General features: G+C 42.2%; 1 protein-coding gene across 1 annotated transcript in view; it reads right to left on the reverse strand.

Moving 5' to 3' along the window:
* Window positions 1-20,454, reverse strand: part of LOC102800836 (xaa-Pro aminopeptidase 1-like) — a 52,318-nt gene extending 31,864 nt beyond the window's left edge. Inside the window, exon 1 of the mRNA XM_085499143.1 lies at window positions 20,344-20,454. Coding sequence (XP_085355269.1) covers window positions 20,344-20,389 — 46 coding nt within the window. The 5' untranslated portion in view covers window positions 20,390-20,454. The remainder of the gene's footprint in view (window positions 1-20,343) is intronic.
* Window positions 20,455-21,031: the final 577 nt, after the last annotated feature.

Below are 21,031 nucleotides of genomic sequence, written 5' to 3' on the forward strand. Positions count from 1 at the left end.
ACATGAAGTGTCTCCATTATGGACAAGTGCTACACTGGACTGACATGGAGTGTCTCCATTAAGCACCACTACTGCGCTGGAATGGCATGGAGTGTTTCCATTATAGACCAGTAGTACATTAGACTGACATGGAGAGACTCCAATATGGTCCAGTATTACACCAGACTGATATGGAGTGCCTCCATTATAGAACCGTACTACACTGGACAGACAAGGAATGTCTCCATTATGGACCAGTACTACACTGGACTGATATTGAGTTCCTCCATTATAGACCAGTACTACACTGGACTGACATGAAGTTTCTCCATTATGGACCAGTACTACACTAGACTATCATGGAGTGTCTCCATTATGAACCAGTACTACTCTGGACTGACACGGAGTGTCTCCATTATGGACCAGTACTACTCTGGACTGACACGGAGTGTCTCCATTATGGACCAGTACTACACCGGACTGACATGGAGTGTCTCCATTATGGACCAGTACTACTCTGGACTGATGACACGGAGTGTCTCCATTATGGACCAGTACTACACTGGACTGACATAGAGTGTTACCATTATGTACGAGTACTACTCTGGACTGACAAGGAGTGTTTCCATTATAGACCAGTACTACTCTGGACTGACATGGAGTGTCTCCATTATGGTCTAGTACTACACTGGACTGACAAGGAGTGTTTCCATTATGGACCAGTACTACTCTGGACTGACACGGAGTGTCTCCATTATGGACCAGTACTACTCTGGACTGACATGGAGTGTCTCCATTATGGTCTAGTAGTACAGTGGACTGACATGGAGTATATGTTGCCATTATGGACCAGTACTACACTGGACTGACATAGAGTGTTTCCATTATGAACCAGTACTACACTGGACTGACATGGAGTGTCTCCATTATGGGGCAGTACTACACTGGACTGACATGGAATGTATCCATTATGGATCAGTATTACAGTGGACTGACATGAAGTGTTTCCATTATAGAACAGTACTACAGTGGACTGACATCGAGTGTTTCCATTATGGACCAGTACTACAGTGGACTGACATGGAGTGTTTCCATTATGGAGCAGTACTACACTGGACTGACATGGAGTGTGTCCATTATGGAGCAGTACTACACTGGACTGACATGGGTTGTATCCACTATGGAGCAGTACTACACTGGACTGACATGGAGTGTTTCCATTACGGACCAGTACTACACCGGACTGACATTGAGTGATTTCCATTGTGGACCAGTACTACAGTGGACCGACAAGGAGTGTTTCCATTATGGACCAGTACTACAGTGGGCGGACATGGAGTGTTTCCAATGTAGACTAGTACTACACTTGACTGACATGGAGGGACTCCAATATAATCCAGTACTACACTGGACTGACATTGAGTGCCTCCATTATGGACCAGTACTACACTGGACTGACATGGAGTGTTTCCATTATGGTCTAGTACTACACTGGACTGACATGGAATGTTTCCATTATGGACCAGTACTACTCTGGACTGACACGGAGTGTCTCCATTATGGACCAGTACTACTCTGGACTGACATGGAGTGTCTCCATTATGGTCTAGTACTACACTGGACTGACATGGAGTATATGTTTCCATTATGGACCAGTATTACACTGGACTGACATAGAGTGTTTTCATTATGAACCAGTACTACACTGGACTGACATGGAGTGTCTCCATTATGGGGCAGTACTACACTGGACTGACATGGAATGTATCCATTATGGACCAGTACTACAGTGGACTGACATGAAGTGTTTCCATTATAGAACAGTACTACAGTGGACTGACAACGAGTGTTTCCATTATGGACCAGTACTACAGTGGACTGACATGGAGTGTTTCCAGTATGGAGCAGTACTACACTGGACTGACGTGGAGTGTGACCATTATGGAGCAGTACTACACTGGACTGACATGGGGTGTAGCCATTATGGACCAGTACTACACTGGACTGACATGGATTGTTTCTATTATGGAGCAGTAATACACTGGACTGACATGGAGTGTGTCCATTATGGACCAGTACTACACTAGACTGATGTGGAGTGTTTCCAATACGGACTAGTACTACACCGGACTGACATTGAGATATTTCCATTGTGGACCAATACTACAGTGGACCGACATGGAGTGTTTCCATTTTGGACCAGTACTACAGTGGGCTGACATGGAGTGTTTCCAATATAAACCAGTACTACACTTGACTGACATGGAGGGACTCCAATATGAACCAGTACTACACTGGACTGACATTGAGTGTCCCCATTATGGACCAGTACTACACTGGACTGACATGGAGTGTTTCCATTATGGTCCAGTACTACAGTGGACTGACATGGAGTGTTTCCATTATGGACCAGTACTACACTGGACTGACATAGAGTGTTTCCATTATGGTCCAGTATTACACCAGACTGATATGGAGTGCCTCCATTATAGAACCGTACTACACTGGACTGACAAGAAATGTCTCCATTATGGACCAGTATTACACTGGACTGACATGGAATGTCTCCATTATGGACCAGTATTACACTGGACTGATATTGAGTTCCTCCATTATAGACCAGTACTACACTAGACTATCATGGAGTGTCTCCATTATGAACCAGTACTACTCTGGACTGACACGAAGTGTTTCCATTACGGACCAGTACTACACCGGACTGACATTGAGTGATTTCCATTGTGGACCAGTACTACACTGGACTGACATGGACTGTTTCCATTATGGACCAGTACTACACTGGACTGACATAGAGTGTTTCCATTATGAACCAGTACTACACTGGACTGACATGGAGTGTCTCCATTATGGGGCAGTACTACACTGGACTAACATGGAATGTATCCATTATGGACCAGTACTACAGTGGACTGACATGAAGTGTTTCCATTATAGAACAGTACTACAGTGGACTGACATCGAGTGTTGCCATTGTGGACCAGTACTACAGTGGACTGACATGGAGTGTTTCCATTATGGAGCAGTACTACGCTGGACTGACATGGAGTGTGTCCATTATGGAGCAGTAGTACACTGGACTGACATGGGGTGTATCCATTATTGACCAGTACTACACTGGACTGACATGGAGTCTTTCCATGACGGGCCAGTACTACACCGGACTGACATTGAGTTATTTCCATTGTGCACCAGTACTACAGTGGGCCGACATGGAGTGTTTCCTTTATGGGGCAGTACTACACTGGACTGACATGGAATGTATCCATTATGGACCAGTACTACAGTGGACTGACATGAAGTGTTTCCATTATAGAACAGTACTACAGTGGACTGACAACGAGTGTTTCCATTATGGACCAGTACCACAGTGGACTGACATGGAGTGTTTCCAGTATGGAGCAGTACTACACTGGACTGACGTGGAGTGTGACCATTATGGAGCAGTACTACACTGGACTGACATGGGGTGTAGCCATTATGGACCAGTACTACACTGGACTGACATGGAGTGTTTCTATTATGGAGCAGTAATACACTGGACTGACATGGAGTGTGTCCATTATGGACCAGTACTACACTAGACTGATGTGGAGTGTTTCCAATACGGACTAGTACTACACCGGACTGACATTGAGATATTTCCATTGTGGACCAATACTACAGTGGACCGACATGGAGTGTTTCCATTTTGGACCAGTACTACAGTGGGCTGACATGGAGTGTTTCCAATATAAACCAGTACTACACTTGACTGACATGGAGGGACTCCAATATGAACCAGTACTACACTGGACTGACATTGAGTGTCCCCATTATGGACCAGTACTACACTGGACTGACATGGAGTGTTTCCATTATGGTCCAGTACTACAGTGGACTGACATGGAGTGTTTCCATTATGGACCAGTACTACACTGGACTGACATAGAGTGTTTCCATTATGGTCCAGTATTACACCAGACTGATATGGAGTGCCTCCATTATAGAACCGTACTACACTGGACTGACAAGAAATGTCTCCATTATGGACCAGTATTACACTGGACTGACATGGAATGTCTCCATTATGGACCAGTATTACACTGGACTGATATTGAGTTCCTCCATTATAGACCAGTACTACACTAGACTATCATGGAGTGTCTCCATTATGAACCAGTACTACTCTGGACTGACACGAAGTGTCTTCATTATGGACCAGTACTACTCTGGACTGACAGAGAGTGTCTCCATTATGGTCTAGTACTACACTAGACTGACATGGACTGTTTCCATTATGGACCAGTACTACACTGGCCTGATATAGAGTGTTTCCATTATGAACCAGTACTACACTGGACTGACATGGAGTGTCTCCATTATGGGGCAGTACTACACTGGACTGACATGGGTTGTATCCACTATGGAGCAGTACTACACTGGACTGACATGGAGTGTTTCCATTACGGACCAGTACTACACCGGACTGACATTGAGTGATTTCCATTGTGGACCAGTACTACACTGGACTGACATGGACTGTTTCCATTATGGACCAGTACTACACTGGACTGACATAGAGTGTTTCCATTATGAACCAGTACTACACTGGACTGACATGGAGTGTCTCCATTATGGGGCAGTACTACACTGGACTAACATGGAATGTATCCATTATGGACCAGTACTACAGTGGACTGACATGAAGTGTTTCCATTATAGAACAGTACTACAGTGGACTGACATCGAGTGTTGCCATTGTGGACCAGTACTACAGTGGACTGACATGGAGTGTTTCCATTATGGAGCAGTACTACGCTGGACTGACATGGAGTGTTTCCATTATGAACCAGTACTACACTGGACTGACATGGAGTGTCTCCATTATGGGGCAGTACTACACTGGACTAACATGGAATGTATCCATTATGGACCAGTACTACAGTGGACTGACATGAAGTGTTTCCATTATAGAACAGTACTACAGTGGACTGACATCGAGTGTTGCCATTGTGGACCAGTACTACAGTGGACTGACATGGAGTGTTTCCATTATGGAGCAGTACTACGCTGGACTGACATGGAGTGTGTCCATTATGGAGCAGTAGTACACTGGACTGACATGGGGTGTATCCATTATTGACCAGTACTACACTGGACTGACATGGAGTCTTTCCATGACGGGCCAGTACTACACCGGACTGACATTGAGTTATTTCCATTGTGCACCAGTACTACAGTGGGCCGACATGGAGTGTTTCCTTTATGGGGCAGTACTACACTGGACTGACATGGAATGTATCCATTATGGACCAGTACTACAGTGGACTGACATGAAGTGTTTCCATTATAGAACAGTACTACAGTGGACTGACAACGAGTGTTTCCATTATGGACCAGTACTACAGTGGACTGACATGGAGTGTTTCCAGTATGGAGCAGTACTACACTGGACTGACGTGGAGTGTGACCATTATGGAGCAGTACTACACTGGACTGACATGGGGTGTAGCCATTATGGACCAGTACTACACTGGACTGACATGGAGTGTTTCTATTATGGAGCAGTAATACACTGGACTGACATGGAGTGTGTCCATTATGGACCAGTACTACACTAGACTGATGTGGAGTGTTTCCAATACGGACTAGTACTACACCGGACTGACATTGAGATATTTCCATTGTGGACCAATACTACAGTGGACCGACATGGAGTGTTTCCATTTTGGACCAGTACTACAGTGGGCTGACATGGAGTGTTTCCAATATAAACCAGTACTACACTTGACTGACATGGAGGGACTCCAATATGAACCAGTACTACACTGGACTGACATTGAGTGTCCCCATTATGGACCAGTACTACACTGGACTGACATGGAGTGTTTCCATTATGGTCCAGTACTACAGTGGACTGACATGGAGTGTTTCCATTATGGACCAGTACTACACTGGACTGACATAGAGTGTTTCCATTATGGTCCAGTATTACACCAGACTGATATGGAGTGCCTCCATTATAGAACCGTACTACACTGGACTGACAAGAAATGTCTCCATTATGGACCAGTATTACACTGGACTGACATGGAATGTCTCCATTATGGACCAGTATTACACTGGACTGATATTGAGTTCCTCCATTATAGACCAGTACTACACTAGACTATCATGGAGTGTCTCCATTATGAACCAGTACTACTCTGGACTTGCACGAAGTGTCTTCATTATGGACCAGTACTACTCTGGACTGACAGAGAGTGTCTCCATTATGGTCTAGTACTACACTAGACTGACATGGACTGTTTCCATTATGGACCAGTACTACACTGGCCTGATATAGAGTGTTTCCATTATGAACCAGTACTACACTGGACTGACATGGAGTGTCTCCATTATGGGGCAGTACTACACTGGACTGACATGGGTTGTATCCACTATGGAGCAGTACTACACTGGACTGACATGGAGTGTTTCCATTACGGACCAGTACTACACCGGACTGACATTGAGTGATTTCCATTGTGGACCAGTACTACACTGGACTGACATGGACTGTTTCCATTATGGACCAGTACTACACTGGACTGACATAGAGTGTTTCCATTATGAACCAGTACTACACTGGACTGACATGGAGTGTCTCCATTATGGGGCAGTACTACACTGGACTAACATGGAATGTATCCATTATGGACCAGTACTACAGTGGACTGACATGAAGTGTTTCCATTATAGAACAGTACTACAGTGGACTGACATCGAGTGTTGCCATTGTGGACCAGTACTACAGTGGACTGACATGGAGTGTTTCCATTATGGAGCAGTACTACGCTGGACTGACATGGAGTGTGTCCATTATGGAGCAGTAGTACACTGGACTGACATGGGGTGTATCCATTATTGACCAGTACTACACTGGACTGACATGGAGTCTTTCCATGACGGGCCAGTACTACACCGGACTGACATTGAGTTATTTCCATTGTGCACCAGTACTACAGTGGGCCGACATGGAGTGTTTCCTTTATGGGGCAGTACTACACTGGACTGACATGGAATGTATCCATTATGGACCAGCACTACAGTGGACTGACATGAAGTGTTTCCATTATAGAACAATTCTACAGTGGACTGACAACGAGTGTTTCCATTATGGACCAGTACTACAGTGGACTGACATGGAGTGTTTCCAGTATGGAGCAGTACTACACTGGACTGACGTGGAGTGTGACCATTATGGAGCAGTACTACACTGGACTGACATGGGGTGTAGCCATTATGGACCAGTACTACACTGGACTGACATGGAGTGTTTCTATTATGGAGCAGTAATACACTGGACTGACATGGAGTGTGTCCATTATGGACCAGTACTACACTAGACTGATGTGGAGTGTTTCCAATACGGCCTAGTACTACACCGGACTGACATTGAGATATTTCCATTGTGGACCAATACTACAGTGGACCGACATGGAGTGTTTCCATTTTGGACCAGTACTACAGTGGGCTGACATGGAGTGTTTCCAATATAAACCAGTACTACACTTGACTGACATGGAGGGACTCCAATATGAACCAGTACTACACTGGACTGACATTGAGTGTCCCCATTATGGACCAGTACTACACTGGACTGACATGGAGTGTTTCCATTATGGTCCAGTACTACAGTGGACTGACATGGAGTGTTTCCATTATGGACCAGTACTACACTGGACTGACATAGAGTGTTTCCATTATGGTCCAGTATTACACCAGACTGATATGGAGTGCCTCCATTATAGAACCGTACTACACTGGACTGACAAGAAATGTCTCCATTATGGACCAGTATTACACTGGACTGACATGGAGTGTCTCCATTATGGACCAGTATTACACTGGACTGATATTGAGTTCCTCCATTATAGACCAGTACTACACTAGACTATCATGGAGTGTCTCCATTATGAACCAGTACTACTCTGGACTGACACGAAGTGTCTTCATTATGGACCAGTACTACTCTGGACTGACAGAGAGTGTCTCCATTATGGTCTAGTACTACACTGGACTGACATGGACTGTTTCCATTATGGACCAGTACTACACTGGCCTGATATAGAGTGTTTCCATTATGAACCAGTACTACACTGGACTGACATGGAGTGTCTCCATTATGGGGCAATACTACACTGGACTGACATGGGTTGTATCCACTATGGAGCAGTACTACACTGGACTGACATGGAGTGTTTCCATTACGGACCAGTACTACACCGGACTGACATTGAGTGATTTCCATTGTGGACCAGTACTACACTGGACTGACATGGACTGTTTCCATTATGGACCAGTACTACACTGGACTGACATAGAGTGTTTCCATTATGAACCAGTACTACACTGGACTGACATGGAGTGTCTCCATTATGGGGCAGTACTACACTGGACTAACATGGAATGTATCCATTATGGACCAGTACTACAGTGGACTGACATGAAGTGTTTCCATTATAGAACAGTACTACAGTGGACTGACATCAAGTGTTGCCATTGTGGACCAGTACTACAGTGGACTGACATGGAGTGTTTCCATTATGGAGCAGTACTACGCTGGACTGACATGGAGTGTGTCCATTATGGAGCAGTAGTACACTGGACTGACATGGGGTGTATCCATTATTGACCAGTACTACACTGGACTGACATGGAGTCTTTCCATGACGGTCCAGTACTACACCGGACTGACATTGAGTTATTTCCATTGTGCACCAGTACTACAGTGGGCCGACATGGAGTGTTTCCTTTATGGGGCAGTACTACACTGGACTGACATGGAATGTATCCATTATGGACCAGTACTATAGTGGACTGACATGAAGTGTTTCCATTATAGAACAGTACTACAGTGGACTGACAACGAGTGTTTCCATTATGGACCAGTACTACAGTGGGCTGACATGGAGTGTCTCCATTATGGTCTAGTACTACACTGAACTGACATGGAGTATATGTTTCCATTATGGACCAGTATTACACTGGACTGACATAGAGTGTTTCCATTATGAACCAGTACTACACTGGACTGACATGGAATGTATCCATTATGGACCAGTACTACAATGGACTGACATGAAGTGTTTCCATTATAGAACAGTACTACAGTGGACTGACAACGAGTGTTTCCATTATGGACCAGTACTACAGTGGGATGACATGGAGTGTCTCCATTATGGTCTAGTACTACACTGAACTGACATGGAGTATATGTTTACATTATGGACCAGTATTACACTGGACTGACATAGAGTGTTTCCATTATGAACCAGTACTACACTGAACTGACATGGAGTGTCTCCATTATGGGGCAGTACTACACTGGACTGACATGGAATGTATCCATTATGGACCAGTACTACAGTGGACTGACATGAAGTGTTTCCATTATGGACCAGTACTACAGTGGACTGACATGGAGTGTTTCCAGTATGGAGCAGTACTACACTGGACTGACATGGAGTGTGTCCATTATGAAGCAGTACTACACCGGACTGACATGGGGTGTATCCATTATGGACCAGTACTACACTGGACTGATATGGAGTGTTTCCAATACGGACTAGTACTACACCGGACTGACATTGAGTTATTTCCATTGTGGACCAATACTACAGTGGACCGACATGGAGTGTTTCCATTATGGACCAGTACTACAGTGGGCTGACATGGAGTGTTTCCAATATAGACCAGTACTACACTTGACTGACATGGAGGGACTCCAATATGAACCAGTAGTACACTGGACTGACATTGAGTGTCTCCATTATGGACCAGTACTACACTGGACTGACATGGAGTGTTTCCATTATGGTCCAGTACTACAGTGGACTGACATGGAGTGTTTCCATTATGGACCAGTACTACACTGGACTGACATAGAGTGTTTCCATTATGGTCCAGTATTACACCAGACTGATATGGAGTACCTCCATTATAGAACCGTACTACACTGGACTGACAAGGAATGTCTCCATTATGGACCAGTATTACACTGGACTGACATGGAATGTCTCCATTATGGACCAGTATTACACTGGACTGATATTGAGTTCTTCCATTATGGACCAGTACTACACTAGACTATCATGGAGTGTCTCCATTATGAACCAGTACTACTCTGGACTGACACGGAGTGTCTTCATTATGAACCAGTACTAATCTGTACTGACACGGAGTGTCTCCATTATGGACCAGTACTACTCTGGACTGACAGAGAGTGTCTCCATTATTGTCTAGTACTACACTGGACTGACATGGACTGTTTCCATTATGGACCAGTACTACAGTGGACTGACATGGAGTGTTTCCAGTATGGAGCAGTACTACACTGGACTGACATGAAGTGTGTCCATTATGGAGCAGTACTATACTGGACTGACATGGGGTGTATCCATTATTGACCAGTACTACACTGGACTGACATGGAGTGTTTCCATTATGGACCAGTACTACACTGGACTGACATAGATTGTTTCCATTATGGACCAGTACTACAGTTGGCCGACATGGAGTGTTTCCTTTATGGACCAGTACTACAGTGGGCTGACATGGAGTGTTTCCAATACAGACCAGTACTACACAGAACTGACATTGAGTGTTTCCATTATGTACCAATAATACACTGGACTGACATAGAGTGTCTCCATTATGTACCAGTACTACACTGGACTGACATGGAGTGTTTCCATTATGGTCCAGTACTACAGTGGACTGACATGGAGTGTTTCCATTATGGTCCAGTACTACAGTGGACTGACATGGAGTGTTTCCATTATGGACCAGTACTACACTGGACTGACATAGATTGTTTCCATTATGGACCAGTACTACACTGGACTGACATGGAATGTATCCATTATGGACCAGTACTACAGTGGACTGACATGGAGTGTTTCCATTATGGTCCAGTACTACAGTGGACTGACATGGAGTGTTTCCATTATGGACCAGTACTACACTGGACTGACATAGATTGTTTCCATTATGGACCAGTACTACACTGGACTGACATGGAATGTATCCATTATGGACCAGTACTACAGTGGACTGACATGGAGTGTTTCTATTATGGAGCAGTACTACACTGGACTGACATAGAGTGTGTCCATTATGGAGCAGTACTACTCTGGACTGACATGGAGTGTATCCATTATGGACCTGTACTACACTGGACTGACATGAAGTCTTTCCATTATGGACCAGTACTACACTGGACTGACATGGAGGGACTCCAATATGAACCAGTACTACACTGGACTGACAATGAGTGTCTCCATTATGGACCAGTACTATACTGGACTGACATGGAGTGTTTCCATTATGGACCAGTACTACACTGGACTGACATGGAGTGTTTCCATTATGGACCAGTACTACAGTGGACTGACAATGAGTGTCTCCATTATGGACCAGTATTACACTTGACTGACAATGAGTGTCTCCATTATGGACCAGTATTACACTCGACTGACAATGAGTGTCTCCAACATGGACCAGTACTACACTGGACTGACATGGAGTGTTTCCAATATGGACCAGTACTACACTGGACTGACATAGAGTGTCTCCATTATGGACCAGTACTACAGTGGACTGACATGGAGTGTTTCCATTATGGTCCATTACTACAGTGGACTGACATGGAGTGTTTCCATTATGGACCAGTACTACACTGGACTGACATGGAGTGTTTCCATTATGGACCAGTACTACACTGGACTGACATGGAGTGTTTCTATTATGGAGCAGTACTACACTGGACTGACATGGAGTGTGTCCATTATGGAGCAGTACTACTCTGGACTGACATGGAGTGTATCCATTATGGACCTGTACTACACTGGGCTGACATGAAGTGTTTCCATTGTGGTCCAGTGGTACACTAGACTGAAATGAAGTGACTCCAATATGGAGCAGTACCACGCTGGACTGATAAGGAGTATCACCATTGTATACCACTACTACACAGGAGTGAGGCGGAATTATTGCATATACGTGCACTGGACTGGTAGGAGTTGACAGGGTACGTTTATTTGTGCAGTGGCATTGAACTAACGTGTTACATTGTTGGCTATTATCACAAATACACTGTGCACCGTGTGTCAAACAGGGTTGCGGTCTGTATTGTTGGCCGATAGTACAATGTGTTTGACAAGAGTAATTCCAATAAAATCAATCATTTCGACCGACTGGCTGCTCTTTCAATGTCACGCTGGGTAGGTTCCTATGCCGCATTGGTGACAAGACCATGAGGTAGGCTAGCAATTCTGAATCATGAATAATACAAGTAATGGTGCCAGTAAATACAAGATATCTAAAGTTGTACACTGGTGGTGCCGTGACGACCAGTTGGTCTTGAAAAACGACTTTAGCCGAGGGGCAGACTTTGAGTTGTGGGCACATGTACGCCCGTAAGCAAAAATAATTCAGCTTCTGTGTACTGTTTAATTGAAGCGATATTGTCATTCGGCACCAAGTAGGCGTGCCGAAAACTGTCATTACAATCAATAAACAATCGCTGTGTTTCGTGGTCATGCTGAATACAGGAGCTCAATGAATGTGAATTTCCCGTACGCAGAATGAATGGTTTCCATGGTAACCCCCTACTTCTCGGGTTAGATTTAATTAATGAAAGTTGATCCTCGTAGACCAAGTGTAAATTGAGTCATGAAAGGTATTATGCACGCTTGATCAGCAAGTGAATCTTGAATACTGTGAGACAATTTCCGACATTTTGGGTGCTTTGTATGGAATTTATTTTCACTGATTTTTGACGAGTTGAAGGTAAAAAAAAAAGAAAAAAGGTATATATTCGCTGGATGTTTTTTCACTGCATCATTCCTTCAGCGAAAATAGATTTCAAGCGAAAATAAGGTACTTTACGTTCGCGAAATAAAATTTTCGAAGCAGTTTTCATCAGCGCTTGGTGCGCCAACAGATTTTTCGTTCACTGCATATACCATGATGCGTGAAATGCTCGAATCGAAAGTGTGCTGCCAAAATCAAAATCGAATTGATTTTGAACTTCGATGGTCAGGAGAGTTTTACAGGCAAATGCCTGATATCAATTTAAATATTGACTAAGCCCTGACGTCATTGTTAGTTGAATCATTGCGACCCGAAAAGAGCTTCATCATGATGGACGTGAACATGCGCACGAACATAATGTCGTCAACGCCAAAATTAAGTTTTTACAAAAACATGTGTTTGGCTCTGGTCCGTGATCTGACTGAAGTGCTGAATCTAATTAGAAATATAATGAAAAATTGAGCAAAGGTATATACTTAGATGGTATGACTAATAAGTACAAGTAGATTCACATAGATTCAACGTCTTAGTTTATAAAATGTGCTTAGTTAATTACAGACTAAAACATGTTACTTTAGCTAATTCAGCTAGTCTGTAATTTCGCGAATTCAAGATACAGCTAATTTAAAAAAAAACAAAGCGTATTCTCACAATCAGATAGTTGCTCCATTAGCAAAGTCAAGATTCTGTTAACGTATGCATTAATGGCGGTTGTCGTCCGTCGCGCAGCGCGTGTTCGAATTTCACGTAAACAATGTATTTTACACGCGATGTGTACGTCGCTATGAGTCCTATATCGAACAGGGTCCGGCGCGACGACCACCGTCCTTTAGGTCGTATTAGCTGAAATGTCTAGCCTGACATGTAGGCGCGAGTAGCGCCTTCGCCGGCAGAGCGGCATCAGACCTCAGTGTGTTAGGTTTGAAGAACCGCAGAGGGCGCAACTCACGTGACCCTGTCAGGCGAGTGAAATGTCATTGTACCTATTTTAACGTGATTTACAGTAATATCTAATCCCGATTCGCACGAAGACAGATTATTGACTTTGAATATAAACATGTGTGTATGATGACACCGTGCATGTTAGTCTGTTAGTCGTCGAATTTAAAATGTTATATTATGTGTCAGCACTTAGCTGGAATAAGACACCATAAGATTGAAGGTTAAAGCGGGGGAGTCGTCACCTGCGCATGCGTCATATGTTTTCCAAACAAGGGTCTATCCATGAGCCTTTGCGTTTTAGCGTGTGTTGTTATCGTCGCTTGGGACTCGATTCTCGCGCGTGCGCAGGTGACGACTCTCCCGCTTTAACAATAAAGTAATTGTATAGATATTCAACTAAAACTGTTGATTGTGAAACGCACATTATATTTATTGTATTTGTGAATCTCCGTAATCTGTCAACAAGTAAAATTGAAGAAATTCGGTATTTTGAGTGCAAATAAACAGAATATGTAAAACAAATTTCGTTTTCACTTTTGCATTTGTTTCTAACACGTGTTTATTTTGCTTAAAGAGATTAACAAAGTGTCACCTCAGAATGTAATGGCGATGTTGTCAAATTTTTATTACATCGATTCATATCGTATAATGAAGAAATATTACAGTAAATCTGCACTGTATACAAACGATTATTTTTTTATTTTTTTTAAACAAGTAAAACAAAATTTAGTACCTCAAACTTGATTTCTTGATAAACTTGAAACTCTTCTATGGACAGACCCAATTTTAATGTCAAGTTCAACTTTTGTCATATTCATTAAAATAAATCTGCATCTATTTTCAATTTCGTGCAAAATGTTACATCCAAATATGGTGGGAAAAGTATGGATTTTAAATTTCCAATTTACCAATCATTAACATCTGATTAAAATAAAAGTATCGTACGGATACCTTCTCCGTTGCGTGAGAAAACATGCAAATCATCGATGTTATAATCCAGAGGAATGGCGGTCAATTATTACTAGAAAATACCTCCCTCGTGGCGATGAATCACAGACATGTATCTGCTTTGCACAGACATAATTCATATTTGTCGTATCATGGCGCGATTCAAGTTCATTAATAAATATCTTCGGCGATATTTTATTACATCCATCGTCAATTGAAGTTATTTTAGCGTTAATCTAAATATTTACATAAACTAATATCTCAATACAGCCTCCGCATCGAAACTTGTTTTCCAAATACTGGTGCAACCCCCAAACCGCCACAACCCTAAACCACGTCGGTGGTAGTAAAATCTAGCGCTGTTCACTGTTGCCAAGTAAACAAGTGAACCACCGTCTTTGTTGTTTCCTGTCTAAATTATTTGAAGGGCGGTGGTCGTCGTGTTTAGAATGGGCCCGTGAGACCTATATAACGCGAGTGCGTAGAACACATTGTTCAGAACGCGTGCTTATCGACAAGCATCCTTTTAAGAGAATCGAATCTCTGATGACTATGTGTACACTGTCACGGGTGAGTGTTTAAATCCGTGCTTCGTGCGAAAATGTGCATTTTTCGCACACGTCCAAAAGTTTGTGTTCTAGTTCTCTGCGCGTGCCCGTGCGCTTTGCAGGTATGCAATACGCCGCTGCTCGAAATGTTTACATATTATGGTGACGTCACAGGTCGAGAGGTCATTTTATTAATATGCATGTGACAGCTATTTGTTTTTTTTCAGTGGGTACCAAGTACTAACATTATATATTGCCATGTGTCTATAGTCGTTTTCAGTATTGCGTTATAGGTCTAATTTACAAGCAAAGTTGTCATAAGTTAACTGACCCCATTCTGGTTTAGACGTATGTTTTTCACTGACGTGGTCTCATGAAAACACAATATCCGCAATAATACTACGATTTAATGTTTTCCACCAAAATGTTTGCTTCACCTGCACATTTATTTATTATCAATTCTGGACCAAACAGACACAACTTCCAATTCCCTGTTAGGTCTTGGTGAAACATTTCGATATTATAGACAACATCTTTGTTTGATTGTGCCAACACTTCATTGCCAAATTGTTGCCATCATTTCTCATAGTACTTAAAGTAATTGCAATCCCTCGTGATGTAAAACGTGTTGAACGGCTGTGTACAATACATTATTTATAATAATTATCAATAAAAACGAGTGTACGTGGGAAGAATTATGTCTTTCCCGCATATGACGATGTCCCTCTCTCATTTTCGCGTAGATAAACTACAGGGTGGCGTCAGACAATGGTAATGCAATGCAATTCAAAAACAAGAAATATCATGTATCATGTTATTATCAATCTGATTTAAAGGGCGGCAGTCGTCACGCCGCGTCCTGTTCGATATGGGACTCATAGCGACGTATACAACGCGTTTAAAATACATTGTTTATTTACATGAAATTCGAACACGCGCTGTGCGACGACCACCGCGCTTTAAATAAGGTAAAATCAGATGTGACGTTTAGTTTTATTTTCAGATGACGGTATGATTCACCTCAAACTAGAACATCCGACTAAATGGATCAGGAACAAGTGTATTATATGTTGAGCTAGAATAGAGAGATGACGCGTTCAATTACATTATCAGTTGATCATAATAGGGACAGAGATCAAGAAAAAGTTTAGTTATCTGACACCGCAATAATACTGGCTCGACATCAATTAATTCATGAATCTAAGTCTAACTCTCTGTTCGTTTTCGCGTGCAAGGAAACTTATAGGTCATTATATAGACAATCTCGATAGCGATTCCTTGTGGATCGAATAGGATACCTAAACCCTTTCTCATTCTGTCATTTAATTTCATTATTTTGAGCATATTCACTGAGGGTTTTAAGTTTGCAAATTTCCCAGCGAAACATTGAGTTCTATTGTCATTTTGCGCGCTCACGTTGATATAATCAGATCGTGTATGTACTAAGCGTTATTACGCCACGTGCTTCAATTTAGCGGCATTCACTTATTAGCGAAAATAGGGAAATTGAAACCCAGCGAATAGTTAATGCATTTGCATACATATAAGCAGATCACGTGTTTTCACTTCAATAAAAAAATAGTATCGAAAATGTGTCGGTTTTAAGTGATCGTAGGTTGCATTATAAACCACAGTATCCCTTCAGTTGCATCATTTGACAAATGAATATCAATACCACAGTCACGTAATTTGACCACTTTTCTTTGAGTGAAAATCACCATGGTAACAAACGACTAGTGGGCAGAGTTCTTTATTCCTATTTGTAAAGGCGTAAGTCTGCGCTTCTAACGAACCTGCTTTCCTCTGCTATGATCATGATATTTATTAATTACACCGGTGACCGATGGACTGGGCCCCACGCGTAACAAATACGACCTGAACATAGTTGTATATAGTCGATATTTCGAAAATTCTTCATTTAAAATCGAAGTTTTGGAGACTATGAGCCTTGAATGGCTTTCGTATCTCATACTTGCACTGCGGTACTGTAATAACATGGGGTATAATAAGATGTTAAAATATCTAATGACTGTCCGTTTATATTACTGTTGTTTTGTTTGTTTGAAGGGGTTAGCAATGATTATGACTCCTATAATTTTATGAGCCACTGGAAATGTATCCTGCATTTCGTTGAAATACGAATATCCCGTATGAAGCTTCATGTTTACCTCTCGGCTGTATGTCGCACATGCACATGCCGCGTTGGTGAAACTACGGTAACGCGCTATTGGTCCGGGAGATGCGCGTGATACAGTGAAGGCCCCGGAACTCGTATCCTCCACTTTGTGAATTGCTCGTTATCTTTTCCATTTTGTTTGTACTGTATTTTATTTTAGCTGGAATTTATTTCAGCTGAAAAGAAATTGTTGGTGCTTTGTATGGAATTTATTTTCACTGATTTTTGACGAGTTGAATGTAAAATATAGGAAAAGGGTGTATTCGCTGGATTTTATTTTCACTGAATCATTCCTTTAGCGAAAATTAATTCCAAGCGAAAATAAAGTATTCTACAGTATTTCATTTTGCACCATGACGTCACAGCACATTTCTCAGTGGGGGGTATGTACCTAGCTTTATCCCCGTGTCTGTACCTATTATGTTCGACCGTCTGTGAAATTACGTGTAAATAACATATGAACAAACCGTTCCCGAGTCTGTAGCCTGGTGAAATTCAATAACGAACGCTCTATAAAGTAATTAACATTCTAAAAATAGAATTGTTTCCGTTTTACATCAATGAATTTGAATCATTAGTGGGGTGTTCGTTGTCCTTTTTTTTTACTTTCTGGGCATCGCCCGCCAGATCAGTACATATATTGTTGGTTTCCGTGCGCGTCATAGGTCAATTACGTCATGCGTTTGCACTGGTCCAACGATCATTTTGTAGCACCTACCGATCGTCACAATATATTTTTTTTAATATGAGAGTAAAACAAACGATACATTATGAAACTAAGTACTCGTAAAATTATGCATACTATTCAACATTCTATGGTTATGAATATTTGCCAATTAATTTCAAATTAATCCCACGCCTAGCACTTAGTGCGATTTTTTTCTGGTAGTGTGACGTGTGCTAACTCATATTCTTCAGTGCCTATATGTCAAGTACTACACACACACTCTCTGTACGTTAAGACAGGTGTTCCGATTGTCCAAGACCGGAAAAAAGTTGTTTCGGTTGATGAACACCACAAATTGATCGTTGTTATGGTGCGGCTGGTCATGTAGAACCCGCATCTCCCGGTGCCTCTGAACCATGACCAAATTTCGATTTTTCTGGAATACATTTAACAATTTCACCCGTTGTTCGCTCCCGTAAATACGGTAATTTACTGAAGGTAATTTACAAAAAAACACGTCCCTAGTCATGCTGTCTCTCGTACTAGAAAGCTAACACACTGACGTTGGCCACTCAGGCAGCGCGCATGCGCATTGATAAATAAATTACTGTTAAATACTAGTATGCACAGGGCCTGAGTAAGCACGAGTTCGGGAAATTAATACAAAACAGCCTCGTGTTTTAGGCAAGAAACAAGGGGTCTCAGGCCGCCTGATCCATCGCTATTATTGTTATATATACAGGGTACGGGGCAAATTCAGCACACACGTGCTACAATCGTACAATTTCCGATAAAAGTCTGTTTGCGTTCGGGAGCAAGCTCCTAGGTATTATTTGTCATACCGTCGAACCACTCCTTAAGTGTTGTGGAAAAAAAAAACCTTCTCTATATTCTATTTGCAGACTGTTCACTAAGCTTTGTCCTTTCAAATACCCATGAATGAACGTAGAATCGAAAACCAACCGCAGATTTGCGAATAATGTTGCAATTGTTCAGAATATTTAGTTAATTATATTAAAAATTAATTTTATTCCAGTATCATGTTGAAGTAGTTTTCAAAATATAAATATATGTAAATTAAGTGCGTAAAATCCGACAGTCGTCTCCACTGGCATTCGCCGTGTTATGGGGGGGGGGTCTTTTATTCAGGTCGTTATATTCACGTGTCTCAATAATAGGTTCAGTACATATATACTAGTATGGTCTAACGGGAAACAATGGCCGTTTAGAACTATTGATCAATATCTTTTGTTATGTTAAACGTTGTAATCAATACGTAAAGTCAGTGTCGATGAAAAGATAAATAGACAAATCCGTTAATATGACTAATCATACACCATGCATTGTCAATACAGCGCCATAGTTTCGAGTCAACGCTGTTCCCAGCATATTTTTTTCTCAACGTCAATTCCCGGGTAAATGTAGTTTGATTAGTGCTACAGCCTGTGGTCTTACATAACAGGGCCGGGAACTTATCCACAGTCCCTCTATAGAGAGACTCTGACTTGTCTAAGGGCGATTTTCATAAAATGCAGGTACAGTCACATTCTAAGTATAATAACAAAAAATATGAATCTGGCCAGTTAAGTAGTTGTTAGTAGTATGGGGCAGTACACGTGGACTGTCTGCTTACAGACACTACAGTAAGCACTATCAAAAGCAGCCCGTGTGAGTTCATTGGCTTGACGCATTGTTGTCATTTTGTCGATGACTAGTATGGACGATCCGATCTTATCAAGAGACTTGAAGTCGTATTTCTAATTTTTAAATCCGCGAGTGATTTTGATATATCAGCAAAGGGACGAGACGAGGCGATGCCCGCCAGACTGAATCTAGCACGTCAAAATATACATCGGTGATCTGTGTATGTAGCAGCAGCTGCTGAAATAAATGGCATTCACTGAAAAGTGGCTACTGTAGCATCAATATAAAGCTACTTGCAAGCACGCGCCGGCAGCCATGACATTACTGGAACAATGATGTCAGAATCACGCATCTGAATATCGTCACCGGTGACGACCATTATCATTTCGGGAGAAAATAGCCGACGCCACGAAAATATAACTGTTTCAGTTAGCGACTATCGGCGGTCAAGAACCCGGTAACGTGAACCCACGCCTTTTGTTGGGTTGTCCGCGCTCTAGATAAAACGCGTTATTTTCTTATGCTTGTTGACAGTATCCCCTTCATGCGCCTTTCAGGGTAGTATTACAATCAGCCCTTACCTGCAATCAGTAATAAAAACACCCTAAGAGCCTGCCGAGATATCATTTTTCCTCCAAGTTATGGCCGCCACTCTGTTGTATAAATCCAATGCGAGCTAGAAGACAATACGCGATTTTCATGTGATATCCGTGCCGTAGCTTTTCAGGAGCGGGTTGACGTTTTAACAAAGAAACGTATTCATATGCAAATGAGCTCGCCATTAAGGGTGAATCATTGTTCGCGCGTTTTATGAATGGACGCCGAGGAGAGCACGACAGAGCAAGAGCGAACCAGACGCTAGTAGTGCAATTTCAAGTTTAAAATTTTCAAAACTGCTTTGAAATGAAAGTAAAACTGATCTGGACTATTTAGTGAATAACATACAAGTCGTTTTATTTCATAGCGTTTTTGATAATTTCATCAAATTACCCTTAAACACAACTTACACAGCTATGACACGATGCCGTGCTGTAATGATACAACCAACGGTTTTGATTAAGCTGCAGAATTAACAATTTATCGATGTAGATGGGCGTAACGGCCGCCATAACAAGACAACAGTCCAAAAAACTGAGATTGTTGTTCGTAAACATGTATTTTACGCGCTAATTTGAGTATAGTTGATCATGCACTTCCGTCGACTGCTGGTCCGTCATGTATTATGAATTACAAATATTTAGCGTTGCTGTCTGGTGAAGATGTTGTCTT

The sequence above is a fragment of the Saccoglossus kowalevskii genome, chromosome 5 (assembly GCF_978046115.1).
Source record: "Saccoglossus kowalevskii chromosome 5, keSacKowa6.1, whole genome shotgun sequence".
NCBI lineage: Eukaryota > Metazoa > Hemichordata > Enteropneusta > Harrimaniidae > Saccoglossus > Saccoglossus kowalevskii.